This window comes from Esox lucius, chromosome 22 (assembly GCF_011004845.1).
Source record: "Esox lucius isolate fEsoLuc1 chromosome 22, fEsoLuc1.pri, whole genome shotgun sequence".
Taxonomy (NCBI): Eukaryota; Metazoa; Chordata; class Actinopteri; order Esociformes; family Esocidae; genus Esox; species Esox lucius.
Window position 1 is genome coordinate 13,282,646 of NC_047590.1, and position 25,854 is coordinate 13,308,499.

General features: G+C 42.6%; 1 protein-coding gene across 22 annotated transcripts; it reads right to left on the reverse strand.

Annotated features, from left to right (window-relative positions):
- On the reverse strand, nucleotides 1-24,254 carry LOC105019790 (poly(rC)-binding protein 3). Of its 22 annotated transcripts, none has more exons than XM_013139846.3 (15): nucleotides 24,101-24,254; nucleotides 20,661-20,773; nucleotides 18,547-18,671; nucleotides 8,720-8,894; nucleotides 8,539-8,562; nucleotides 8,398-8,439; nucleotides 8,168-8,284; nucleotides 7,893-8,024; nucleotides 7,076-7,204; nucleotides 6,186-6,329; nucleotides 5,060-5,101; nucleotides 4,239-4,317; nucleotides 3,671-3,726; nucleotides 3,268-3,437; nucleotides 1-2,934 (listed from the first exon to the last, which is right to left on the reverse strand). In XM_013139846.3, exons 4-15 carry the CDS (start codon nucleotides 8,798-8,800, stop codon nucleotides 2,880-2,882), a joined length of 1,071 nt encoding a protein of 356 aa, XP_012995300.1. In that variant the 5' UTR covers nucleotides 8,801-8,894; nucleotides 18,547-18,671; nucleotides 20,661-20,773; nucleotides 24,101-24,254; the 3' UTR covers nucleotides 1-2,879. The 22 variants fall into 22 exon arrangements, with proteins under 22 accessions (XP_012995300.1, XP_019897768.1, XP_034145709.1 ...); XM_020042209.2 differs by lacking the exon at nucleotides 24,101-24,254 and adding an exon at nucleotides 23,814-23,829; XM_034289818.1 differs by lacking the exons at nucleotides 18,547-18,671; nucleotides 20,661-20,773; nucleotides 24,101-24,254 and adding an exon at nucleotides 15,615-15,844 and having other exon boundaries at nucleotides 4,239-4,314; nucleotides 6,255-6,329.
- Between the last annotated feature and the right edge of the window lie 1,600 nt (nucleotides 24,255-25,854).

Consider the following 25,854-nt stretch of genomic DNA (forward strand, 5'->3'; position numbering starts at 1 on the left):
TTTCTCTTGTTATCAACAGGGACATTTTAATTGTCTACACAGAAATAACCTGTCACATTTGATCTAATTCCAGATCAAAATGATACAAAGCTACCTCAGGTTTCCACGAAGAAAAAAATCTTTATTTATTTTCATACTTACAAACAATTTCAAAAGTAACCTAAGTAATTAAATTACTTCAAACTAATATAGATCTGCACATTGCAAATAATCAAGCTGAAAATATATAACAAGCTCTGTTACATTTTCCAAACAAGCAAAATATACAGGAGCAAAATAGAAGAGAAAAAACAAAGGTATTTCTTCCATTTTGTTGCTGCCACAGCCCAGAAAGAAACTAAATCGAAAAGCAAAAATTAATTTTAAATATGTGACATACTTTCTGTATATTATATGCACAAGAAAAAAATGTAAATAAATAATTGCACGTCATACCCCTATTATTGCATTAGCTGCATTTGAGTCTGTTTCAGTGGGTGTGTATACTGAGGCATATACACAGGTGGAAATACAGTTCAATACACTGTCACAACATATGGATATTGAAGTTATTGAAATCACACGGACATCACTATTTCAACAATTCAATATTCCTGCCTATTCTGAATGCAATACATGATGAAAAGCTGAACAGTTCTAAAAAGCGAGCTTGCCAAAAAAAAAAACATGAATTTAATATTGTTTAAATGACAAACATTCCATTGAATTACAAGCTATGACATTTTTTTTTTTAAATTAAACGAATAACACAAACCCATAATATCAAGGCTAGCACTACAACTTTAGTTTAACATCAAAATTGTATCATTATTGCAGAATAATAATCCACTATGCATCTTTCTGTACTTCAGTACAACATTTGGTCCATTGACATATCACGTTTATATGATCAAAGCGGTTTAAATTAGACCCAAAGTCAGGCTCAGCACATTGAATCCAAAACTTAGTTAGGCTACATGAAACAAATAAATTTTACAGAATGAAAATGCATACAAAGATGCTATTTATTGTATTTGATACCAGTTTGACAGTGAGTGAATGATCTATGTTGAGAGGATGACATTCAACGGCTGTTCATTTGCATCAATGCTGAATATAACCTCAGCTGAAGCTTGCAAACATGACATGTCACAACCGCCTATACTTAGAATAAACTGGAGAATTGTTGTGAAGGGAATCTTACATTTTCAATCAAAGCAAATATAGCCCAAACCTACCCACCCTGAAATCAAATACAGTACAGAAAAAACAAATATAGCTTAACATGATCAACCAAGAGTTAGACTGCACCAAGAAACCATAAATACAATTGCAACTGTTTAAAAAAAATACTTAAAATGAGCAAAATGACTTGTCATCTAATCTGCTGACGTTGTCATAAAAGCATAAGACATTCAAAACCTATAGCATTAAATAATAAACAATGTTATAATCAAAATAAAATGATGGATGAACAATCGCAAAAGGGGCAGCATGGGAGTAGTCATGTCCGCCCAGGCCCCATGGGTTCCCGCCATGAACCCCAGAACATTCCATGGCCCAAATATATTTGGCTCCGTCCAAACACCTACGGCCACGTCTCAACTATTTCAGATAGCTTCTTCCCCGGGTCTCCTTTCCTTCAACAGCTCTCTCTCACTGTTTCCTTGCCTTAAAGGGTGGTACATTAGAACTTTTTGAATCTCTCAAAGACATGAAGTAAAGAAGACGAGGAAAGGAAGCCATCCAAGACAATTTGGACACAGCAATAGTCTTAAGTCCAACAAATTCCTCACACACTAGAGGCAGTCCAGAGTACAATGAAGTTGAATTGTCTATTGCATTAGCATAGCATAGCTGACTATGTGGTCTCCCACAATAATCTTCGCTAAAAAATCGAGTAAACAATCATTTTAGTTTTCAGTCAGTTAGGATACAGTTTTTAGCCACTGATTATTTTTTTCTTAAGTAATTTCCTATCGTGCTTCTAAACTATTAATAATAGGGTTCTTGGAGGTTGTGAAGGAGAGTTATTCATTTGGGATAGTTGTAGGACTAAATGTGAATGGTAAAAAAATGCTAATGAAAATACTTGCGGAAAAGGTTTGGAGCTCTAACATACCCACACCATATGTAGGAACACTTACACTGAACTGGAATACTCAAATACATACAATACATTATTGAACACATGCAGTAAAAGTCATAATATAAAATATAGGAAATTAACATAGAAAGGAGGGCTCTAGGAGTGATACCATTGGCTCAAAAGGGTCATGTGATGCAGCAAAGAGTTATGGGTAGAGATCGGATTAGTAAGTAGATCATTTTAGGATCCGAATAAGGGTAAAAATAGAATCGTTTCATTTTGTTAAAAATACTTATTTTGAAAATAGCATAATAAAGTAATAATTAGGCTACATCCCACCACAATGTGCCGATAGCATCACAGAGCAGCTAGAAAATGCAATAGTAGCAATTTTTTTTCTATATTTTAACACTTTTACATTTTTTGTACTTTTTTTCAAACTGATATTAAAATCCTATGTTGTAACACTAACAGAGAGAGAGAGAGAGAGAGAGAAAGAGAGAGAGAAAGAGATAATGCAGAATAACACAATTCGATCCTAATGAACATTCAACATGCTTCAACACTTGTCTAAAAGTCTAAAAGCAATGAAAACAAAGACATTTCATATTTTTTTTCATTTCTCTGAAAGCAACTCCCTAATGAGAGAGTTGTCATGGTAGTAAGCTTGGAGGGTCAAGGGAGTTTTTTCAGAGCCAGATCCAGTCATCCAGAGGGCATCATCATCAGGGGTTCAGTAGAGGTCATCAGGCCTGCAAGGGTCAGGGAGAAAAGGGTGCAGCGCATGGTGGAGGCTGGCCAGGCTGGGTCCTCAGGATGTGGTCATGGAGGATGGGTCATTCCACATGGCCGCCACATCTCTGAACCTGCCAAAGAGCACCATGGGATATTAGTTCATGTTAAATAAATCACCAGAAGAGGATAATGTTATTGCATCAAAGGGGAAATGAAGAAGGGTAAAAAAGTAATTTAGGGAGTAAGCCAGTGGTGTAATTGGGGGATAAACCAGTGGTGTACTTGGGTGGTAAACCAGTGGTATAATTGGGTGGTAAACTAGTGGTGTACTTGGGTGGTAAACAAGTGGTGTACTTGGGTGGTAAAAAATGTTTTTCTCAAATATTACAGTACTGACATTAGGTGAGTTATTAACCCCTTCATATTCCTAATTGATGTGTTTTATTTTTTTTTCAGACACTGACCTTGCGTTGATGAGGTACTGGGCCAGGCTGATGTTGGCGGGGGTTCCTGTGATGGTGATCTGGCGCTCCGATGACCCTTCCATGGCGTTAGCAATTTTGATCTGCGCCCCAGACATCTGACGGATCTCGTTGATTTTGGTGCCCTGGCGCCCGATTATGCAGCCTATTAGCTGGGAAGAAGAGGCGGAAGACTTAAAACAGGGGAATAGTGAAATCTGCACAGGTTGAACACACACCCATACACAACACCAAACACACAGTGGCATTTCTATTTTCTCTTCACTTTTCAACCTTTTTTTCTCCAACCTTTTTGACCCACATTATGTATTTATTTCTATGTTGAATTCAGCTGGCTTTAGATGACACAAACCATATGAAAAAAATCTATTGTCCCCATACTCACATCATTGGGAATGGTGAGTTCATGAGTACTGGCCTGGTTACTGGCATCCAGACCTGCTGTACGGGTTAGACAGACAAAAAGGGGAACACGGCATAAAATAGAGTTTGCATGGGAGACCGCGGCCGGCTGAGTGACAGTTAGCTCTGGGGACCTACACTCTGAACCCCGGTAAGAGTTCTGTACGGGTCTTGAGACAGCAGGCGATGGCCTCAACTTCAATCTGTTGAAAAGGGGTTCGTTTTCAAACCTCCAGAGCTATTAACCACCGGCCCAGATAAAACTAACTTGGAGGGACGAAAATCTTTGAAAAAGCAAAGAAAAACATTAAAATAAATAAACTTGATTTAAAAAAAAAAAAGAAAAAAGACAAATAAAACCTCAACGTCAACAACAGCAACCACCAGGTGGCCATGTCATTGGAAGCACGGCACAAAGAAGGACAGGAAGAGAAAGACCAGAGAGATAGAGGAAGAGAAAGAGATAGAGAGGAGGAAGTGTGTGTGTCTCTACAGGTAAAAAAGAGAAGGAGATTTGGTAAAGGGTGGTTCTCGTGTAGGTGGGTACGTACCGGGGAAGGCAGGGGTGGTCTGTCCAAGGGGGGTAAAGGGGGTTTGCTGCATAGCCAACTGGTGGAGCTTGGTCAACTGCTGAGGGGGGTAGGAGGGACAGCAGAGCTATGAGGTCATCGTTAAAACACACACACAAACACACGCACACAGACGCACAGGTCAGGTCTGTCAACAAGAAACGCTACGAGAAGAGAGAGAGGATTTCAGGAGAAGCAGAGACACATAGGTGGTGGAGGAGGAGAGAGAGCGCCGTGTGGCCCGAGAAAGAGAAGAAAATAAACTCATAGAGGACTTGGCCTGAGTCAATGGAGAATGGGTCTCTGTGTGTTTGGGATGAGCTACGCTAATGTACTCTTTCCTTAATGGATTAGTGTCGGCAACACTTGGAGCAAGTGAGGCTTTATAAAACATACCATCTCTATTGGACTAGGTTGAGTTATTCCTTCGAATGGACCTCCTCTTTCCTGAATAAATATTGTATTAATATGATTTCATTTTCATTTTTCTTGATCGCTCAACCGGTCCACTCATTATTCAGAGTGGCGGACAAGGAAAAATATGAATATAATACTAACAACTAGAATAAAAGTTTTCAGATTTTTTTTTTTCTATTCTGTTTTTCTACAGGCCGAGTCCCATGAAGTTTGGCTCCAAACAGACAACAGAGGTTGTGAGTAATTTCAGAATTGAAAGAGACAGAAATTACATTTCAGAAATGGTAGTATTAATATTATGGGTTAATATTAATAGGATAGGACATCGAGAGAATTGAGTGTGGAGGCAGAAGAAAGAAAGACTGCGCCACAGAATTGGAACTCACATCTGGGTGTGGGATGGCGTATTGTCCCTGAATGGTGTAAGCCTGGATGGAAAGGAGAAAAATATACAAGACTATTAGGATACGCTGATGGACGTGTCTCAGTCCATGGGAAGATCTACATTTCATACTCTTCGCATCCCCTCTCTTTGGCTACTTCTTAAATCCCATTGGAGGAGATCGTCAGAGGGGCACGACCTGGGAGAGAGGACGTGAGAAGGTTGGAATTGAGATTTACCCATGCACCTACACTATACATCCACTAGGGGCGCTAGTTGTCTATATCCACGATGCCATGTTTTTCAGCTATATTCCCATATTCATTAATCCCCAAATAATCTCTTCTTGTCAAAATTAAACATACGATGCAAGTCAAAACATATGAGCAACTTTGAAAAACAATGCAGACAACATATCCCTTGTATTGATTTGAATATTGAACATAAAACTGAAAAGCTTGCAAGTCACCATGTGAGATTTAAACAATACTTGCGATGATCAGGCATAAAGAATTGGTGACAGGGATATTATATCTGTTTGGAGGGAGTTGGAAAAGCAATTTCAAGCTTGTATACTAAAGGTAAGTTACTGAGGCTTTAGTAGACGGGCTGTATTAAAAAAAATGTGGTATGCATAAAAGTCATTTTAGCATTCTGTTTAGAATAATAATTCCCCTCCAGACTCCCTTTCTAGTTTTTCAGGCCTTGCATCAATCAGGTCCAGGTACATTCCACTAGCAGACAGCCAGGTGGGAGTAGCTACGGTAAGGGTTGAGGAGTGATGTGATTGGAAGAAAGATTCTAAGGACCCGCTTGTCAGGAGAACGTGATTGGACCTAATTGACATGTGCTCATCAGGGTTCACAGAGTGGTAATGGCAATCAGCATTGGGCCGGATTTCAGCACCAGCCAGCACAGGAAGCGCAGTCCGACATTCAATTCGAGTCGGGGAAGAAAAACAGAACCCAACACCCTCCCGTCCGAACTCGGCATTTTGGATGAAATCCTGCGCTGACTGGCGCTGAAATTTGCCCAGTTCTGCTGGTGGAATTGGTGATGGCAGTGGGGTCATGCTAGTGGTGGTGATGGCGGTGAGGAGGTGTGTGATAAAACCTGGAAGTGAAACTAACAGGCAGTGGCTGGTGCTGCAGTAAGAGGCTGAGGTTGGCGGTGGAGGCCCCCAGCGGGTCGGCTCTTACCTGGCCACCTGAAAAAATGACGGGGGTGGAGGCAGGCTTGGGGCGGTAGGGGATAGTGGCACCTTTCGGTGGGGACTGAGAGAAGGGAGGAAAGGGAGGGGAAGAGGGGTAGAGAGTGTTAGAATAGCGAGGAGGAGAGATGGACAGAAGAAGAGAGAACAAAAAGGGAGGGAAAGAGAAGACAGGAAGTGTTTTTGTATTGACTCAGGGGCAGTGCCTTGGGAGAAAACAGCTGGGCACACTACATTACAGGTGTCCTTTATCGTCCTTTATACATGCTGGGATAACAAGTGCTCAGGTGTCTATAGGGCACGTTGACAACTGGAATCACATTTTACCATTCAGCAATCACATTTTACCATTCAGCAATCACATTTTACCATTCAGCAATCACATTTTACCATTCAGCAATCACATTTTACCATTCAGCCATCACATTTTACCACTCAGCCATCACATTTTACCATTCAGCCATCACATATTACCATTCAGCCATCACATTTTACCATTCAGCCATCACATTTTACCATTCAGCAATCACATTTTACCATTCAGCAATCACATTCAGCAATCACATTTTACCATTCAGCAATCGCATTTTACCATACAGGTATTTCATTGTTATCAGAACAGGAGGACCAGGACATTGATGCGGTCATAAACAAAGACTGACAAAGATGTTAATTCCTCCCTGAGATGTCACGTACTGCCACCTGGTGTATTCTAAATGCCTCCTAATGGCTGGACCAATTAGTTTTTCCACATGCACATGGCACGGTGAGGCTGAATCGGACCCCTCCATCCATCCTTCCATACTCTACCTCCAGCATGACCACACAGATCTGCTTGACACACTGGATGATGGCTTCAGGCGCTCCCGAGATTGTCACTGCTCGTTCCGTGGAGTTGGGGAGCATGTCCCCCGCCACCTGAACCTGAGCACCTGTGGACTGATGTGGGGGGGGGGGGGGTCACCAAGACTCCAGACCGTAACATACACTATACTTAAATCTTGTTCATTTTCTGCCCTCCTCTATTTGCCTTAACTGCACATTTAGTATTGCCATTTCTACTGGATTTACCTTTGCACATCTATACATTCCACTTGTAATATACAGAAACAATGAAGAGACCACTACACCTTTTTATTTCCTTTCCAAAAAAGGAATGTTTTGAGTGAGGAACAGAAGCATTCAATTTGCAGTGGTCTATTAATTTTAACTCTTCTGTTCCTAACTCAAAACCTTACTTTTTGACTTTTTTGGAAAGGAAAGTAAAAGGTGCAGTGGTCTCTTAATTGTTTCCAGAGCTGTACATATACTTAATACTTGTAAATACTTCTGCCCTCTTCTATTTGCACCTCTGGTTAGATGCTAACTGCAATTAGTTGTACTGTACTTGTACTGTTCAAAGACACTAAAGTTGAAACCAATCTAATCTAAACTGTGGGGAGCGGAGAGGAAATGCATGGTCTTTCCATCCTCGGAGGAACTGTTTGTAAACCAGTGAATGTCATGGCTCACGTCATCTTTTTATTTATTTTTTTGGGGGGGGGTTTAGATGATCAAGAACTTATCATTGATCAAACAACGCTGAAATACATGGACCATGGTTATATTGTGTTGTAGGGGCCTTTACCTCTCGCATTTCTTTGATTTTAGAGCCTCCTTTCCCGATGAGGGAGCCACATTGACTGGCTGGGACGACCAGGCGGAGAGTGACAGGAGGCTTGCTGGTGGCTGGACTGTTGCTCATGGAGTTAATTATATCCTGGGAAGACATGAAGCTTTATATTAGCACCCGCTGCACTCATCAACTGGCCAATTCCTACATCAAGATATTAGTGTCCATGACAGACTGTGTACTGGAGTGTAATGCTAAGGAGGTGGAAGGAAATACGCATCGCAACATACTTCTTCAAACTTGTATGCGATCATGGCGAAGGCCTTGAAGATGGCATCTGTGGGTCCGGTGATTGTGACTATCCGTTCTGGACAGTTTCCTTCTGAGATGTTTATGCGGGCTCCACTCTGTGGATCAAACACACGGTTAGATCAGTGAAGTAGATAAAAGTACTGGCTAAAGTGCTAACCACTGAGCATGCTTTGTTTAACCTGGGTAAGGTACATAATGGGATACATACTGCACTTACCTCTTCACGCATCTTCTTCACCGTCTCTCCTTTCTGTAAAGATAGAATCACAGGGGGACAAATGTGGTGGGAAACCAGTCTGGAGATACTGACGTGAACGTGATTTTAAGGATTTACGAACACGAAGGTTACCTTTCCAATGATGCTTCCAACCTCCTGCAATGAAAAAAATGTTCAACAACAATTAGAACGGACAAAATATGTTGCTGGTTTAAACTTGTCTTCTTTCCCTCAGTCATCAGTGGGCATGAATGAATGAATGATGAAAAGGCAAGGAGGTCGGTTGAGAGGATTGGAACGGTCGGTTCTGTACCTTGCCATGCATCAGGAGTCTGATGGTTAGGGTTACGTTGAGGCCTCCTTCGCCTGACTGTTGCACCTTGGGTGGTTCCATGTTGGGATTGGATGTTAAGGAAGGGGCGTGGTCACGTAGAAGAGGAGTCCCAGGGCCAATGAGAGTGTGATGGAACAGCCAGCCAACCAGTCACCTGCAGGAAAAGAAGGAAGACACATCCACTCAATGTCAGACCAACTGCAAGCAGACTAACCAAACAACTGCTGGATAACATTTTAGCATCTTTGATCAATTCTGGTCATATATACCGTTAATGTTCTGTTCAGACAGGCACACATGTTTTATAGTATGGGGGAAGATAGTGGATCAGTCAGAGAGAGAGTGAATAAGTGAGAAAGAGGGGGAATTCGTAAGAAAGTGAATTGGAAAGACACTGAATCTGTTAGAAAGACAATGAGTCGGTCAGAAAGACAGAGAGTTTTTCAGAAACCCGGCGAATCAGTCAGGAAGACAGCAATTTTGTCAGAAAGACAGTGAATCAGAGGTTGGATGGTAGGCCTAACAGAGTAAGAGATTCCACGGAAGGCAACCAGCTGTCCCTCTCCAATCTCCCAGAGGAGGGCAGATTACATAAAAAGCTTTAATCCGGGTTTTAGAAGCCTGCCAGCGGTTCAGGTTTGCCACTGGGGCCAGGGCGCCGACGAAAATAAACCTACTAAGACCAAGTGGAGGGGGCAGGCACGTGAAGCCAGCGGTACCACAGATATCTTGGAAATACTGGTGATGATAGAAGGAAAAACCATACTCTGGTGTACTGTAATATTGCCGCGGGTATGTATTTAGACATCATGTTTATTCGTTGTGAAGGGTTACAGTAGAATCAGTTTGCCTTCAAATAGAGTTTGGCTTTTCAAAGCCATTCTTTATCTGATTGGAAAAGGCAATTTAAATTGTATAGGTGTTACCAGTCAGTACGTCCTGGGTTTTTACATATGGAAATGGTAAGTTCCATTCTGTTGAGTGCCTTGTGGTGTTTATGAATGGCTCATCTACCACCTCCCTTTTCCACTGTAGCACAATAGAATTAGGTCACAGCCCTGTGATTCATCCAGCCCTGTGAAACAGCCATCGAGTCAACTTGTCTTCTGTTTTAACCGCATGAAAAAATAACGACACACTATTCTCAGACCACTGTTAGAGTTTTTACATTGGCCGAAACTTCCAGTACTAATCCCTGAAGTCCAAACAGGCCAACCATGTCTCTTTGTTGAATGACAAATTTGGTTGAATCCCAAATGGTCGACTTATGAATCTAAGCGCACCCAGTCATGTATTGTATGTAAATATGTCGATTAGGACTCATGACTAGAGTTTTCAGTAGTGAGCCATCAGAGAGGTAGGAAGTAAGTGTTTTATTATCGAAATCAGTATCTGTCTTAGACAAGTAATCTTTTCAAGTCAATACTCCAAGTTGCTTTGGCCCAGGGTGAGTTGGCCATGCTTAACTTTATTTGTTAGTGCAGTAATTACATCAAAGAAGCAGGAATAAAGATACAGAAAGAGTGATGCAGAGAGAGAGAGAGAGAGAGGATGTGCTAGAGAGAGAGAGAGAGAGAGAGAGCAGTATTTCTCGTGACATCTGATGTAGATAGTAAGTGGGTCAGAGAGCTGCGTTGAGCTCAGAGCTGCCGGCCTCCTCCTCTGTGGCGCTCTGCTATTGAATTAATCACGCTTTACGCTCGGCTGGACAGCACTGCAGACAAAATGGCTCTTCCTTTCTTCCCCATCTCCCTTGGTCCGCTGCCCTGCCTTCACTCAGCCCGGTACAGAAAAGACTCCAAGAGAAGAAGCCCCACTTAACGTCTCAGTCTTGCCTTTTTATTCCTTAGCCCTTCTATGTAGTGCATACAATGGAGTATTACTCCTGTTATGTAGGCCTTCTGGACTGTGAGTAATCCAGAACACTTTAATAAATAGTTGTCTTCTCTATCTGAAGAAGGAAGGAGAGAGTTTTATGTTAGCACAGTGAAAGCCCCTCCCACACAGGTGAGTTTTTAACTCCCATTACTGATTATCTTGGTAGTCGTTAGAGTAGTCACCAAAGTAAAGACCTTCGGGGGAATTGGCAAACCTTAAAAAGGCATGACAGAAAGACGTCAGGCAGATGTCTTGAAAATTACTGGGGTACAGAATGCAATGCACAAAAGCTCTTACCATTCTGTGTATTTGCTCAAGCTTAGGCCAAAGACAACACATAATCAGCATCTCTAATATTTCCTTCTGGGAGATTGGTTTGAAAATTTTGTTAGAAAATCTCCACAAATTCACACTGATTATTGTGAACATCCCAAAAGCTCATACGGCAAGCCCAAGAGAAATACTGAAATCTGTAGGAATGGGAAAATGGAGGACAGGACATAATCTAGGCCAAAGCTCTGTCATCTGTTCAATTTTAATCCGCCCAGCTACAGATATGTCATAATGACATTCTGATATAAAACCTCCATAAGCAGACACGTGTAAGCCAAGGCCACAGAGATAGACGGAGAACATTCTGAACTGTCTCAAGACATTGTCTCAACGGAAGAAATGCTCTCACACGCTTTAAAACGTTTTCTTGAGGTACTCTCTGATTCCCCATATTAACATTGAATTGGAGCAGAAGGTAACACAAATGCAAATGAACAGAGGCCGAGGACGTTTCACAGACACACACATCGTTGATAGTGTATATTCTCTGTGCTTGGTCGTGTTAGCTGGTAGAGATGGGGTGAAGGATGTAACTTTATAATATGTTACGAGGAGCCAAGAGAATTGCTATGCCAAAGGCATCCATCCAGAAGGCATTAGTACATCCAAAACCTCTAAACTGACTTTTCCTTATAGCTGCAACAAACCACTCACTGAGAGCAACTTGGCTCCAAGAGCATGGTGTCCTCTCACCTTTGACCTCCCCCCCCCACCCTTCAGTAATCCTATGTTGGCCAAGATCCGAGGGTGCTCTGAACAGGATATATACCACAGAGATTGCCACTGGAGGAAACCCCAAATGATGAACTCCATCTGCTTTAATGACTCAAGCAGAACCATCTCCTACATTACTGAGCGTGTCTGTAAAATCACCATTCTGCTTCTAAGATGTTCTAATGCTGAATGTAGAAAGGTGCCTGAGGTCAGCAGCCCATAGAGAAGTAGATACTGATATGAGGTATTGGACTTGAACTTGTGTTGCCCTTGGAAAACCAAATTACCTAACAGCACTCTAAGGACATAGCAGAGACCTAAGTGGTCCAACATGCCTTTGGTAAATAGTCACACACAAGAAAGAATCGAACGGAATACATTTGTATTGTACATGAAGGCCACTGAGATGTGAGCAACAACCCCAGTCTCGTCTGGAGCTAGCTTGGCTTTTGTTTCAGTGAAGTGGGGGAGTTGGGGTCGGGGTGGTGGGGGGGGGGGGGCATCTGTGTTGCTCAACGAACGGCACTCCTCTCCTCTTCCCCGGCTATGACAGTACGCTCTAGAGCTGTCAGTCTAGATCAGCCACCCCCGCACTGAGACCTCAGCCTACATCACAGTCAAAACGGGGGCAACTACTCACTCCTCGCCAGTGCCCTAGCCAGACTAGCAGGAGGAATGGAATGGGGCGCATGCCCCCCCCGTCCCCGTCCCCCCCCCGAAAGAAAACTTGCCTGTATTCCCTAATAAGTATAAAATCACAAAATGGAACGGTTAAATGTGCAATTGTCTCAGATGGGATTAGAACCCGTTTTAACATTGCAGCGCACCCTTTTGTACTGTAAATGTGGTGATAAGAAGAGAGCATGAGGTCGGCCATCTTAGATTTCCCACAAATGTACATGAGATTACAGCTTGTCACTATACGGCTCCGCTAGATAAGCATGCTTTTGTTAACAGATCAGGTCCTGCTAATATGACCGAGAGAAAACACTGATATTTTTTTCTAAATTACTACATTATTTAATATCCATTTTCTTTCTAGTTTTTTACTTTCTTGATAGACGGCAATTATATTAATTTGGCTAAATTCTAACAGAAATATGGATTTGTTATATTTCTGAAAATATTAGGATCATTTGTTATTATTGCTTGAGATGCCAATAACCATCTAAACGTGATCTTTTAAAACCTTTCCTGACCATAACGAACGAAGCATCATTTGGTGCTTCCTTGTTTCAATGACACAGTTCACATTAATTAGAGATAATGCCTAATGACACTGACTGTTCCTGCAGACCAAAAGGACCATTTACAGAGCTAATGTGATTGTGAGGATAATTGGGATAATGATTGTGAGGACTGGATACATCCATCACATTGGCTGTCCGGTTCCTTTACCAACATTCACACAGCGGACAAGGTCAGCCAAACCTAATCCCTCGCAATGCGATCGTTCTACTTCTTATCGGCGTAACGTTACAATGTCATTATAATGCCATAAAGGAACAGTTAATCGATAAGAAAATTTAACAATTTGCCCAAATTTACATTACCACAGTGTTCGCTCAATAGCAAGGAGCATGCAAGACCCCAGAGTGGTCAAACCAACCAACCAACAAGCCAAATTGGTGATTATCAAGAGAATGCAATGATACTTTCACAGCACACACACGGGGTCGAGTCGCCCATTGTGTTTGCCTAATGAGGGGCACACTAAGAGCAATGGCTAAAACAATGGAGCTGGATCAAATCCCATTGTATTTGTAATAACTAAGTATGGGAGTTTGCAATAACGAGGGATCGAGATAATGACCTGGTAACATGTCAGTTGCTGCTGTTCCAAGGCCACTTCACTATGTCTAGAGAAATGCATTAATTATTGAAGACATTTGCCAACTCAAGATTGGTTGAAATCTCCTGCTTCAAGTTTTAAGCCAGGAGACTACCCATAAAGTCTGTTTTAAGAATAGCTCAACACTAGCTCCTATGTGGGTATGTAATACAGCGATAATGCCATTTTTACCACATCCGTTTGTAAAAAAAATAAATAAATATTTGACTATTATCTAAATGACTATTGGAATCAACAGAGGCCTTCCCCAAACAGGATCTATAAGCTTAAATAGAGGTATTACCTTCAAGCAGCGAAAAACAGATGGCGACCACTTTCGACGTTTCGCAAAAGATTGTAAAAAACGTGTATGAAAAATATTCTTTCCCCTCTTGCCTTCGCTCTGCCTGGTCTGAATCGCGACACCCGATTGGTCAGAATGGCTCCGTCACATGGGCGACAAAGAGAACCCGTGACCCCTCTCGAAAATGAAATGACGAAATGAAACAGCACCCTAGCCGAATCATTTCTGGCAGAGCAATACCCAGATAACTCTGACTGTGTTGTGGTCTACTGTAAATAGGCCGTATGAAGAGGCGGGACGGGGGTCACCAACCCCACCCCCCTCCCGGCACCCAAATGGGACAAAGGGAGATGCCCAGTGAGGCACACTGGCATTAAGGCATGCCTACGGAGGGTGCCATGGTCCACATCGCCAGCCTGAGGCACTTAGTCGCACCGTAGCTCTACTGTGGGCCCCCTGGAACCAATCTGGACCCCGACTTGTTCTGTAGTTTCTTATGTGGTAACCTGGCACTGAGCCCCCCACCCCCGATGCTGGTGGTCCGAAAGAACCAGAACCTCAAAGGTGGTACCTGGGTGTCTTGGTCGGAGTGGGGGGGGGGGGCGGGGAGGAGCTCTGGGTGGATGAGGTTTATGGAGGGATGAAGATGCAGAGGTCATACCACCAACGCTTGTCTGTCGTGACATCCAACCACCCTCCAAACACCACTGTTGCCTCCGGCTGGCTTTTAATCTATCGCTGTGTGTGTGTTTGTGTGCGGAATTACTGTGAGCTTTAGAGGCATCCCGTCTAGATTATCCAATCCAGCTCAAATCCAGCCCTGTGTCAGATGGACAGTTGTACAGGATTTAATCCCAGCACGCTGTTATGGCTCGGACCCTGGCAGCACTTACACAACAAGAGTTTTTAGGGGGTGTAGCGCTTGAGGGCGCCGACCAGGGACACAGAAGTACAAGCATTGGATTAGGGCAACAGAATAAACAACGACAGTGGAGTCCTATTCCCACCCTAATTTCAGTTGTTGGCCTTGGGGGGGCTGGTGATCACAACAGATGCTAATATCCAGGTTTAATGTGTCCTGTTCAGCACACATCGTCTATGAGGGTCTGCCTGAGAGGATACCCATGTGTGTAAAGATATGTGCATTATTTGCTCTTAAATTACCCCCCTCCCCAAAAAAAAAACACAGAAGGATACACACAGCCGCCCCGTCTGTCCAATGGCCTATGGGAGTGTACCACAAATAGAGCATTAAATTTGCTCCACATTGAATCATAAGAGGCTGAGAGAGGCAGGCATGAGTGGGGCTGAACACTACTCATGTCACAGGGAATCTGCTTTATATTTAAACAACGCTGCTGGCTCACCTTCAAAACCAAGAGTACATGGTGGCGGCCCCATAGACACAGACTTGAACTTTGCACGGTATCCTCAAGTAATTCCTAAGGAACACCACGTACCAATCGTTTTAGACAGCATCGCCTCCTTGGCCAGTTCTAGCGCTACTGATCTGAGGTGATATCGTGGAAGTGGAAATCTTTCCCAGTCCCAGTCCCAATCTGTCATCAGTGCTCAGGCAAGCAAAGGACATATTTTGGAAAACAATATGTTTGAGAGAATTGGGATGTGGCCAAAGAATACCTCCACTAAAAACAGCGTGTTTCAATCTAAACGCGTACAGCCCCCTACACTAGTAATGCACTCGAGATGGCAAGAGTATTCAAAACGCCTCAAGTTCATGCAAAAGGTTTAGAGCAGGTCAAAGAAGGCCTTCGTAACCAGCAGCATTCACATGGTCAGGCTGAATATCTTACCGGTTAAGATGAAGGGAAAGTTCCAGAGGAGGAGATGGAGGTTCAGTTTGGGACCAGACAAAGACGGAATACAACGGGCACACTGAGCTAAGGGCTGGCATGCCCCCTTGTATATGTAAACTAGCCCTCATAGCCTGCAGCAAGGTGACCAGCCCAGCCTAGACTAGCCCTTGGTGGGAGTCGAACCCTCCCCATACCCAGTACTCCATCAGAAACAGGCAGGGCTGATGCGTGCAGAAGGGCGTGAAGGAGAGGGGGAACGAGGCAGAGGGATCCAAAGGTACAGCCGATCCCAGTGGTGACGGGGTGGGTGGGGGTGGGGGTGGGGGGCGTGATTATCTAACCAATCACCCGCAGCCGATGACGGCTGCATTATATCAATACTCAATTCGTTCTTACAAACTCAACGGAACCGGGCAGCCGGGATCGTGCACAAAAAAACAACAACGATTGATTCCCGACAGGCCACCAGCTGCTTTCACACAGGGGAAAACACAGCGAAGCAAAGCGACGCTGAAGAAGATTCCAGACGCACCCCTGCCACGGCCAGTTCTGGCGTGTTATGCCGTCTTTTCATTCCCAGAGTGCACCGCCCTACCTATCGTCTCAGCAGAGCAAAGCTCCGGTGGGCAGCTTCCTCTCGCTCTAAAAGCCTCCCACCCCATCCTCTCTGAGGCCCCACGGTCCCATAATCCACAACAACAATCACAGCCCTTAATGGAAAATATCGCCTGACCCTCTCCACTGACATGGTCAATACAGACAGTAATGGCCCACGTTGCCTTGGGGCTAAAGCCAATAATGAATGAGGTTGGATGCTTGAAACTGAACTTCCACTGGGTCTGTTTGGCCGTCCCCTCTCAGTTCTGACCTCACAGCATGCAACCTTCTGTTAAGGTTGGTGGTGTCGGTATGAGGAGGTTTGAGTGAAATAGAGGCTTTAGTGTCTAATCGAAAGCAGCATTCGTGGATTCTGTTCAAATCCTCAGTAGATGGTCGTTTTAATAATGTCTCAGTGTTTAAGAATATTTAGTGTATTCTGTCCCTATGCACTGTCCAGCGACAGGAGCACCTTTGAGACCAAGTACAATTCTGTGTGTGCGTGTGTGTAAACATACTTAGCAAATAAAGACAGTGTTCAATTAGACGTTAACACTAAATGCTATACGTAAATACTAACTCTATGGACACAAATCAGACGTCAACAATGATAGGAAATCCTTTAACAATCCAGGGTCAGTCTTCGGAGTATTAGGGCTACAGTGACCTGATATCAGATGTGTGTTAAACAGGTCAGTCACACAGGGAGTTGGGGTGGTATTCAATGAGAAAGATGACGTGGCCTCCCATGCAAAACAACCATCATGGCTACAGGACAGGATTAGAAGCAGCCAGGGCTATTCCGCACAGGGCACAGAGGAGAGAGGGGACTTGGTCTCCCTTTGCATTAAGATGGATAAAGTTATATGTACCATGCTTTAGGGTCTTTCTGTCACTCTCTTCTCTGTCTGTCTCTCTGTGTTTTTCTCATTCCCTCTCTCTCTCTGTCTCTCACTGCCTCTCTGTCTTTCTGTCTCTCGCTCTGCCTCTCTGTCTTTCTGTTTCTCTCTCTGCCTCAGTCCTTCTGTCTCTCTGCCTCTGACTTGTATCTGAGGGTTCCATCCCCTTGGCCTGTGGTACGAGGATCACTGGCTGTGTGCCTTTTCCTGGTAGTGTCTGCATGGGATTGCTAGTTTAATGTGTTGTTTGGTGAAGCAGGGGGCTACAGAAAAGATTTGATCACACTGCCAATACATGAGCGTGATACAGTTGGAACCTGACTAGGCCAGTGGCTTGTGTGAGCACCTCACCCTGTAAACTGAGGCAGCAGGTTTTTATCCCTATGATGCCAGCGCCTTTAAGAAAAGGCCAATATCATAGCAGCTTAGCTGTGTGCGTTTGTGTGTGTTTGTTCGTGTGAGTATGGGGGTACTATGTGTTGTATAGTTAAAGAAATGTTTTCAAATATAATTATTTATATAACTACGCTTGTTCTTTCTTTTCACTTTTGGGTATCTCTCAACCATTGTTTTTGCCATTTCCCTCTTGACATGCATACATTATTTCTATATGACTGCATATAAACTAGTTTTCATCCTTTCATTAAACATTTATTTTTAAAGCAGAAGTACATACATAAAGGTTGATCACCGTGCATCACGGCCTTAGTATTATTTGACAATTATTTCAAAGACTTTTCCAAGGCTTTCAAACCAGAACAAAGTATTGCCTAGATATTTTGCTCCAAGGCTTTGTGTGGCACAATCAACAGCCGAGACGTAATTCTGAGAAACAGGCTGCGTACACAAATGTGCCAGAATATGGCACACGATGCTCGCAACCTCCCACTAGAGCTTTCAGACAACTTCTGGACACTTGTATGTACGCGCACGCACACCCAGTCACTTCAGCGGGCTCGCATGTATGTTGCTGAGTCTTCTTCGCGGATTGCCTGTGAGCTAAAGCTGCCAGTGTGGCGGTGCCAGATGCTGTGACAAAGGACACCAGTTCCCCTGGGTGTCAGAGGGACTGTGGCCCCAGCCCTTGTGTGTGTTTGCATGTGTGTGTGTGTGTGTGTGTGTGTGTGCGCATGCTTACGTGTGCGCGTTGGCCTGTGTGCGTGTTCGCCTGCGTGTGCATGTGTTCGCGTCGACAGTGAAAGCAAGCAGATCGGGGAGAGAGGCAAAGAAAACCACCAGAGCCTCAGAGATTGCCCTTTTCAACCTTGGCATTCCACATTAAGCTCTGCAACAGCTTGGGTGTAGGCCTTTGGACCATACGTCTTTAACTGAGCATAGCCTTAGTGTTAATGTGCCTTTAATAAACAACTAAATGAGAATGGACAGGGGAGGGGATGTGGGGCTTTGGAGGACAGGGGTATTGAGGGACTTACCACAGACAAGCTGGACCACTGAGATCAGGACATGGGCAGTGTCTGCAGGAGGGAGGAAAGGGGTGCTAGCTGGCTGACAGACAGGGTCAGATCATCGACTCCAGCAGGACCAACATCAACCCATTCTAGAGGGAGAAGAACCAGAAGTAATACAATTCCAACCATTAACACATGTCTTACAGTCCAGGTCATCTGGATTCAGCCTGGGTGTTTTGTAAAGGCACTTTGTGACAACTGTTGATGTAAAAAGGGCTTTATATTTAAATTGGATTGATTGATCTGAACTGGAAATGAAGGATTGAAATACAGGGCTGTCGGCAAAATGAAGCTTCACTATCCTCTTCACCTCCACAAGGCTGACTATACAGCACTCTTTCAGTAAGGATGATTATACAGCACTCTTTCAGTAAGGTTGATTATACAGTACTCTTTCAGTAAGGTTGATTATACAGTACTCTTTCAGTAAGCTTGATTATACAGTACTCATTCAGTAAAGTTGAATATACATAACTCTTTTAGCAAGGTTGATTATACAGTACTCTTTCAGTAAGGTTGATTATACAGTACTCATTCAGTAAAGTTGAATATACATAACTCTTTCAGTAAGGTTGATTATACAGTACTCTTTCAGTAAGGTTGATTATATAGCACTCTTTCAGTAAGGTTGATTGTCCAGTACTCTTTCAGTAAGCTTGATTATACAGTACTCATTCAGTAAAGTTGAATATACATAACTCTTTTAGCAAGGTTGATTATACAGTACTCTTTCAGTAAGGTTGATTATACAGTACTCATTCAGTAAAGTTGAATATACATAACTCTTTCAGTAAGGTTGATTATACAGTACTCTTTCAGTAAGGTTGATTATATAGCACTCTTTCAGTAAGGTTGATTGTCCAGTACTCTTTCAGTAAGCTTGATTATACAGTACTCATTCAGTAAAGTTGAATATACATAACTCTTTCAGTAAGGTTGATTATACAGTACTCTTTCAGTAAGGTTGATTATATAGCACTCTTTCAGTAAGGTTGATTGTCCAGTACTCTTTCAGTAAGGTTGATTATACAGTACTCATTCAGTAAAGTTGAATATACATAACTCTTTCAGTAAGGTTGATTATACAGTACTCTTTCAGTAAGGTTGATTATATAGCACTCTTTCAGTAAGGTTGATTGTCCAGTACTCTTTCAGTAAGGTTGATTATACAGTACTCTTTTAGCAAGGTTGGTTATCCAGTATTCTTTCAGTAAGATACTGTACTCTTTCAGTAAGATACTGTACTCTTTCAGTAAGGTTGATTGAGCAAGTCTGTTTCAGTTAGCTTGATTATACAGTACTCATTCAGAAAATATTGATTATGCAGTACTGGTTCAATTCGGCTGATTATACAGTACTCTTTCAGTTGGATTGATTGTACTGTTTCAGTAGGGTTGAATATACTATACTCTTTCTGTGAGGTTGATTATACAGTACTCTTTCAGCCAGGTGTGGTCAGGCACACAGCAGCACCTTACTGTGTACTAGGAGAAAGACAAACTGTCAGACAGAATGATAGACAAGTTATCCTGGATGCCAGGGGGAAGTTCTTCAAAGCTGGAAGGCAGCACAGGCACCATATGTGGACCTAACATCTTAGTGTACGCTATGCTGGCTTTCATCATTAGGAAACTCAATGGAAACTCAAATTAGTAGCTCTACCCTGCAGCAGAAAACAACAGTCTCTGTGTGTTGTTTGAAACATCTGAATGTGAATGTGTGTGTTTGCTAAGGTTTCACAGTATAAATGGGGACAAAAAAAATTCTTAAATTGTGGTTAAATCTGGAAAATACACTAAATGGGGGGATTTAGAAAATCATTGTTTTGAAAAGAGTATCTTTTAGCGTAAGTTTTTAGGTTGACATTTATTATTGTGGTTAGAATCAAAATTAGACTTAGGCTTTGAGATTAGGATTAGCTATTAATGTTATGATTATGATAATGTTAAGTTATAATTAGAGTAAAAGTTTTTTGGGTTATGGTTAGGTTAAGGATAGGGTTAGTAAAATCTTATTTTTAGGAAAATGTAATTTGATGTTCCCATTTGTATAGCAAGGTTTGACTGTTCTCTTCTTACCAAATAAGGGTCCAGGAACGCTAGTTGATTTTCTTCTGCTGGTCATGGGATGCTGTCCTAGCCCACACTTCAGAATACCACAAAAGAATCCTTGCTGGCCACTCCTGATAAACCTGGAGAAAGCGTTAAATGTTTTAGGATAGGAATTCAATGTTCAATATGATCAGATTTGTATTGAACTATGGCTGACCCAGTCAACTGCCGTTATACAGACACTTGAATTGTCTCTAATCCTTGGTTAGACAGGTTACACTGTGAAAGGTCTGTGCATATCATCAAGGGTAATGGCCCATTATATAATGATAACCTCAGAGTCTGAGGATGGTTTAGGACTAGTTGTGGTGTGTTCAACGTTCCAGGCTCCTCAGCATGTTGTGGTTTTTTTTACGACACTGGCTGCCAGTTAACTATGATAACAGTGCCCTCTCTTGGTTGCTCTATCCAAATACAACTTATGGAAGCACTGTATCAAAAATGCTCAGACAGCAAAATTATATTACATCACATCATGCACCTTAGCAAAGACTATATGGGTGAATTAGATCCTTAAATATTTGATAAGCTCTAAAAGGAAATCCAGTGCTGTTTCTGCCCTATTTTAATCCTCCACCTTTAATCCTCTGCATCTCTCCATTCTCTCTTTCCACAGGAGGCAGGATAGAGGAGAACAGCTCAGAATATTGGTTAAAACACGGACAATCGTGACACTGAGTGTTTCTTTGTTAGAGGCCAACGTCCTGTTGCATTGCCTCTGGTAATTATTTCATACATTCCTACAAGACATAAATACACCATGTTTCAGCCTTTGCTTCTGTGCGTATGTGGTCAAAATATGAGGTAACAAACCTGGAAGTCCATGCCCTTCGCAGATTACCTTTTTAAACAACGTCTTTGTCAACCAACAGGGACAATCCATCTGTCCAAGAACCCCTTGTGTACCAAACAGGGACAGACAAAGCCTAGACAAAACGGTACCATGGGTTACATGAACACAAATAAGACGCATCGTCTGAATTATACTTCCAAGCCAACGGGATAACAGACGACGCATGCATCCATCATGATCCCTCCAGATACCTTTGCTTTTTACTAATCTATATCCCCTCTGACAAAGGACAGAGGAATCAGGAAGTGAGTGATGGCTTTCTGTGTGAAGCTGCACTGACGAGAATGTTTCCCAGATCCTACCTATGAACAGTGGGAGGCTCTCTCTCGCCGGCCTCATCAGCCCCTACAAAACATCCTGTTACCAGAGGGGCTTGATTTAGAGAATAAAATGCAACCTCATGAAGTGTGGTTATGTGAAGCCAGTGTGCACTGCTGTATCGTCACTAACTTCCCATCAATGGCTAAGATAAATCATTCCTTCCCTACTACCTTTCTGATGACAGGATCATAGACATTTATCAATGTGCCATCCTACTATACACGAACAGGTGCTAGCTCATACGCACACATTCACACACCCCTGTGTACACACGCCCACACAAACACTTCAAATCTGCCAAATCTTCTCCAAATTCCATACGGCTGCGTTTTATGTTCCATTTGGGGCCTGCCGTTTTATAAGCCATCATCAGTTTTTCTCCCTACACCTGTTAAAAACAGCTTATGTCAGCTATTCATTTAGGAGCCATATGGGAGTATATGGACATGCCAAAAGAATCTAAAGCTTGTACACAGCAGTTATGTTTAAGAGTACCTCTATTGATGCATTGAACCAATCAAATTAGATTTTGACATCTTAAGGCAATGCTGCATGGCGCCAGTGTAAACACGTGCCCACTTGAGAGAGTCATTTAGAGAATAATATTATTCAATCTGTATTTAAAAAAAATCACATTATCGAAATGCATTTCATTCACTTATTAAAAAAACATGAATCATCCCATTGAGAGATGGCTCAGGAAACGATAAGAGCTATTGCCTGAATGAAAGGTTTTGGATATTTTGTGCAAAGCCAAAGTGGTTCTTTGAAATCTTATGAACTCCACAGAAAAGTGTCCTCCTGTACTGAGTGAAAGGACACTCAGAGTTCAAGCACACAACAATAGTAACCCTTTCACCAAAGGGTTACTATTTAAAAGTTCTGCACAGTCACATGCTGTGAAGATCATAGATAACTATCAGTAGTAATCAATGGCTCCTTTTCAATTCATCTGTATGGAGTTGTTCCTTCCCCAACTTTTCAAGCTATCAAGAGACACTGCAGCAATATGTTCTTATTCCAGACAACAGTCACTTGTATATAAATACTCCAGAGGAAATGGCGTGAAGCTTTAGAGGATTTTTTATTTTTTTTTACTTTCCATCATCTAAAACAAATGCATCTAATAAGATTATAGCCTGTAATAACCATTGGTTTATATTTAATTTGATAGATAACCTGAACCTGATTGTTCACCGATGTCTTGAATTCAGTGGGAGAAATGTAAAGGATGCTACTTCATTGTAGCTACTCCCACAATGTATTTCTTCTGATCAGTATTGACTTTTTGGTCTACAGTACGTCAACAGAGCCAGCCTCAACTCTGAACCAGATTCAAAACAGGAAGTCGAACCAGACAGCCAGGAGAGCACATCCTTTCCATCATCAGTGCTGTCCTTCTAAATCCTGTTTACGGTTGGAAAGGAGGGCATGGCTGTGATTTAATTTAACAGGTAATTACACTATGTGGTAAATCAATTATCCTTTGTACAACGTAATGACATTTGTTTGCTACTGGTGCTCCAACAACCTACACAGCATTGAAGCCAAGGGCTTTCTAAGATTTGAATTAGGGATACATATTTGTACATACTGCTGGAGCATGTGTGGAATAATTAGGTCAAAGCTTATGACAACAACAGCCTAAAAGATCAACAAAACATGAGTCAGTGTCTGGGTAAAAACAATTACCACAGTACCCAGTGGCATGAATTTCCCTTTTACTCTAGACCATTCCAATGAGGTGGCCTTGCCATGCAGTGGCAGAGAGCAGGATACTTAAGTTTTCGAAAGTGGAACAGAGAGAAGAGAAAATCACAGAGATAAGGGACTTCTTCTGGAGTGAGCTTAGTCTGGGAAGATGATGAAACCCATGTGGTCTTGCTGGCTGATTTTAATCCCCTGCTTCTTTCTCTACCTCCCTGCCACCCTCTGAGCTGACTTACCAGACCCGTGGTCTGCATGGGAGAAGAAAGGCCAGGCAATCAGGCATCTTAGAACAGCCGCCAAGGGGGGAAAGGGAGGACAGCTTCACAGAATGACTGGCTGTGCGCAATCCGAACTGCCTCGAATCTTTGCTTCCTTGGTTTCCCTCACAAATCACAGATCTGACAGCACTTGATAGGAAACTGCACTGTGTTGTTAACTTATCCTGGGTGGTAAATTCATCAGACTTGGGATGGAAAGGAGCGAAAAGATAGTCCTTTTCTGAATATGAAAGAGTTGTGCTTACCTTGAACGGGGAGAGGGAGGGGTGGAGAGGAGAGTCAGAGGGTCCAGGCAGGGAAGGGTTCTGGGTAGGTCCCAATGGGCTAGTCCAGGAGAAGGATCAAGGGAGGAGAAAAGAGGAGAGGAATGACAGGGAACAGGGAGACAGGGAGGTTAGACGTAAAACGCTACTCTCTCCTTCCTTTCTCTCTCTCTCTCTCTCTTTCACACACAAAGCCAAACACACACTCACACAGCCCCACAGACAGTCAGGAACTAACACTCCCAGAATGGGAGAGAGTGTGTGTTGCCCGTCCAAAGCCACTCAAACACAGAGAGCAAGGAGTAAGACCCATCCCACTCTCTCTTACTGGCTAATAAGAGGCAGCAGTAGAACTGCACGACCTGTGAGAGATGTTGAAGGCAGGGCCAAACTGTGCAATGACTCATTCAGCCAATCAGAGTAATTGCTTCTGGACTCTTAGAACTTCCCTCTCTCTAAAGGACAGATACAGGAAGCTGCACTCAGCCTTTAGGAGTGATTTAAGATGCTGGCCTAGGACACATTAGAGAGATTAGATTCTGATGTACTGAAGACCATAGCGATACCATGATAGGCTATGTTCCCTCACACCACTAGGAAATATCCAGTTGGTTCTGTACGGTATTTTAGATTGATTGTCACGTGCAAATAATCTCAAAAACATAGAAAACGTGTGATATGTTGTATTATTTCTAAGAACAGAAATCTCAGATTCAACAGTAATTTAGCCTTCTCATAAAACATTGTTGACAGGCTGCTCTGTAGATGTACCTCCTGCGTACTGGACAGGAGGAGCTAGCTATAAAATATTCATGCAAAAGGGGAGGGGAAATATAGGCACATGGGGGAAATGTAGGCACGGTTTACCAGCTGATTCAGAATTAGTGTTAATAAAATAGGCATACAGGACATTGACACAGTTGAACCAATGTATGTCCTTATCTGTCGAATTGCTTATAAACCCTGATCTGAGGAGATGTATGGTTACAAAACATATAGTAGTCTATATTTTATTGGGTGAAAGTGTTATAGGAGAATGGTCGTATGCACGCAGTCCTTTCACATCAGGGTCTGGTTTTCAGTGGTGACACAGTCTTTTGGGAAAGCCATGGACACAGACAGGTTGGATGGATACAAAACTTGCAGTAAAGCCCAGAATTAATGACTGATTTTTAAGAAATCAAGAGTTACTGTTATTATAAGGGAAGTGAGTAAGTGTGTCTTTGATTGTATGACTGCGTTTAGATAACTGTGTGACAATCAAATGCCCATAGATATTTTGCTGGGTTCCATTGAGGGCACAGAAGACATCGCATGAAGGGATAAATCAAATGACATTTAGTGGCAAGTGCTGTGACAATCTACTAATCCTCTCCATGTAGCCTGAAAGATTTCTTAAAACTTAAAACCCACCAAAAAGCCATGGTATCACATTGGTCAAGCTGAATTTAGAGAACTATTTATATGTGTAGTAAACAGTTTACAAATTCTGTACCAATCGCATAAAATAATCCAGTTTGAAAAATAAGTAGGCTGTGACATCCCAGCAACTTTGACAAAAACAATATGGGGGTTGTCTCAACACTAGCGTATCATATCACTCTCGGTTGACGTCAACCCCCCCATCATAAAAAATTCAAAGAAGTATTAAAATAATAGACGTTTCCACCAATCGAAAAAGAGATATGCCCGGGAGCTAGACAACCTGCCGTTCCACTTTGTCGACAGTGCCCATT

Bases quoted from the DNA above. Each gene is read 5' to 3' on its own strand.
- LOC105019790 (XM_013139846.3), bottom strand. From the start codon at position 8,800: ATGGAACCACCCAAGGTGCAACAGTCAGGCGAAGGAGGCCTCAACGTA. The intron at 8,440-8,538 runs GTAACCTTCGTG...CTATCTTTACAG, and splicing joins TTGGAAGCATCATTGGAAAG to AAAGGAGAGACGGTGAAGAA. The intron at 2,935-3,267 runs GTCAGTGTCTGA...GCTCTTTGGCAG, and splicing joins CAGTACCTCATCAACGCAAG to GTTCAGAGATGTGGCGGCCA.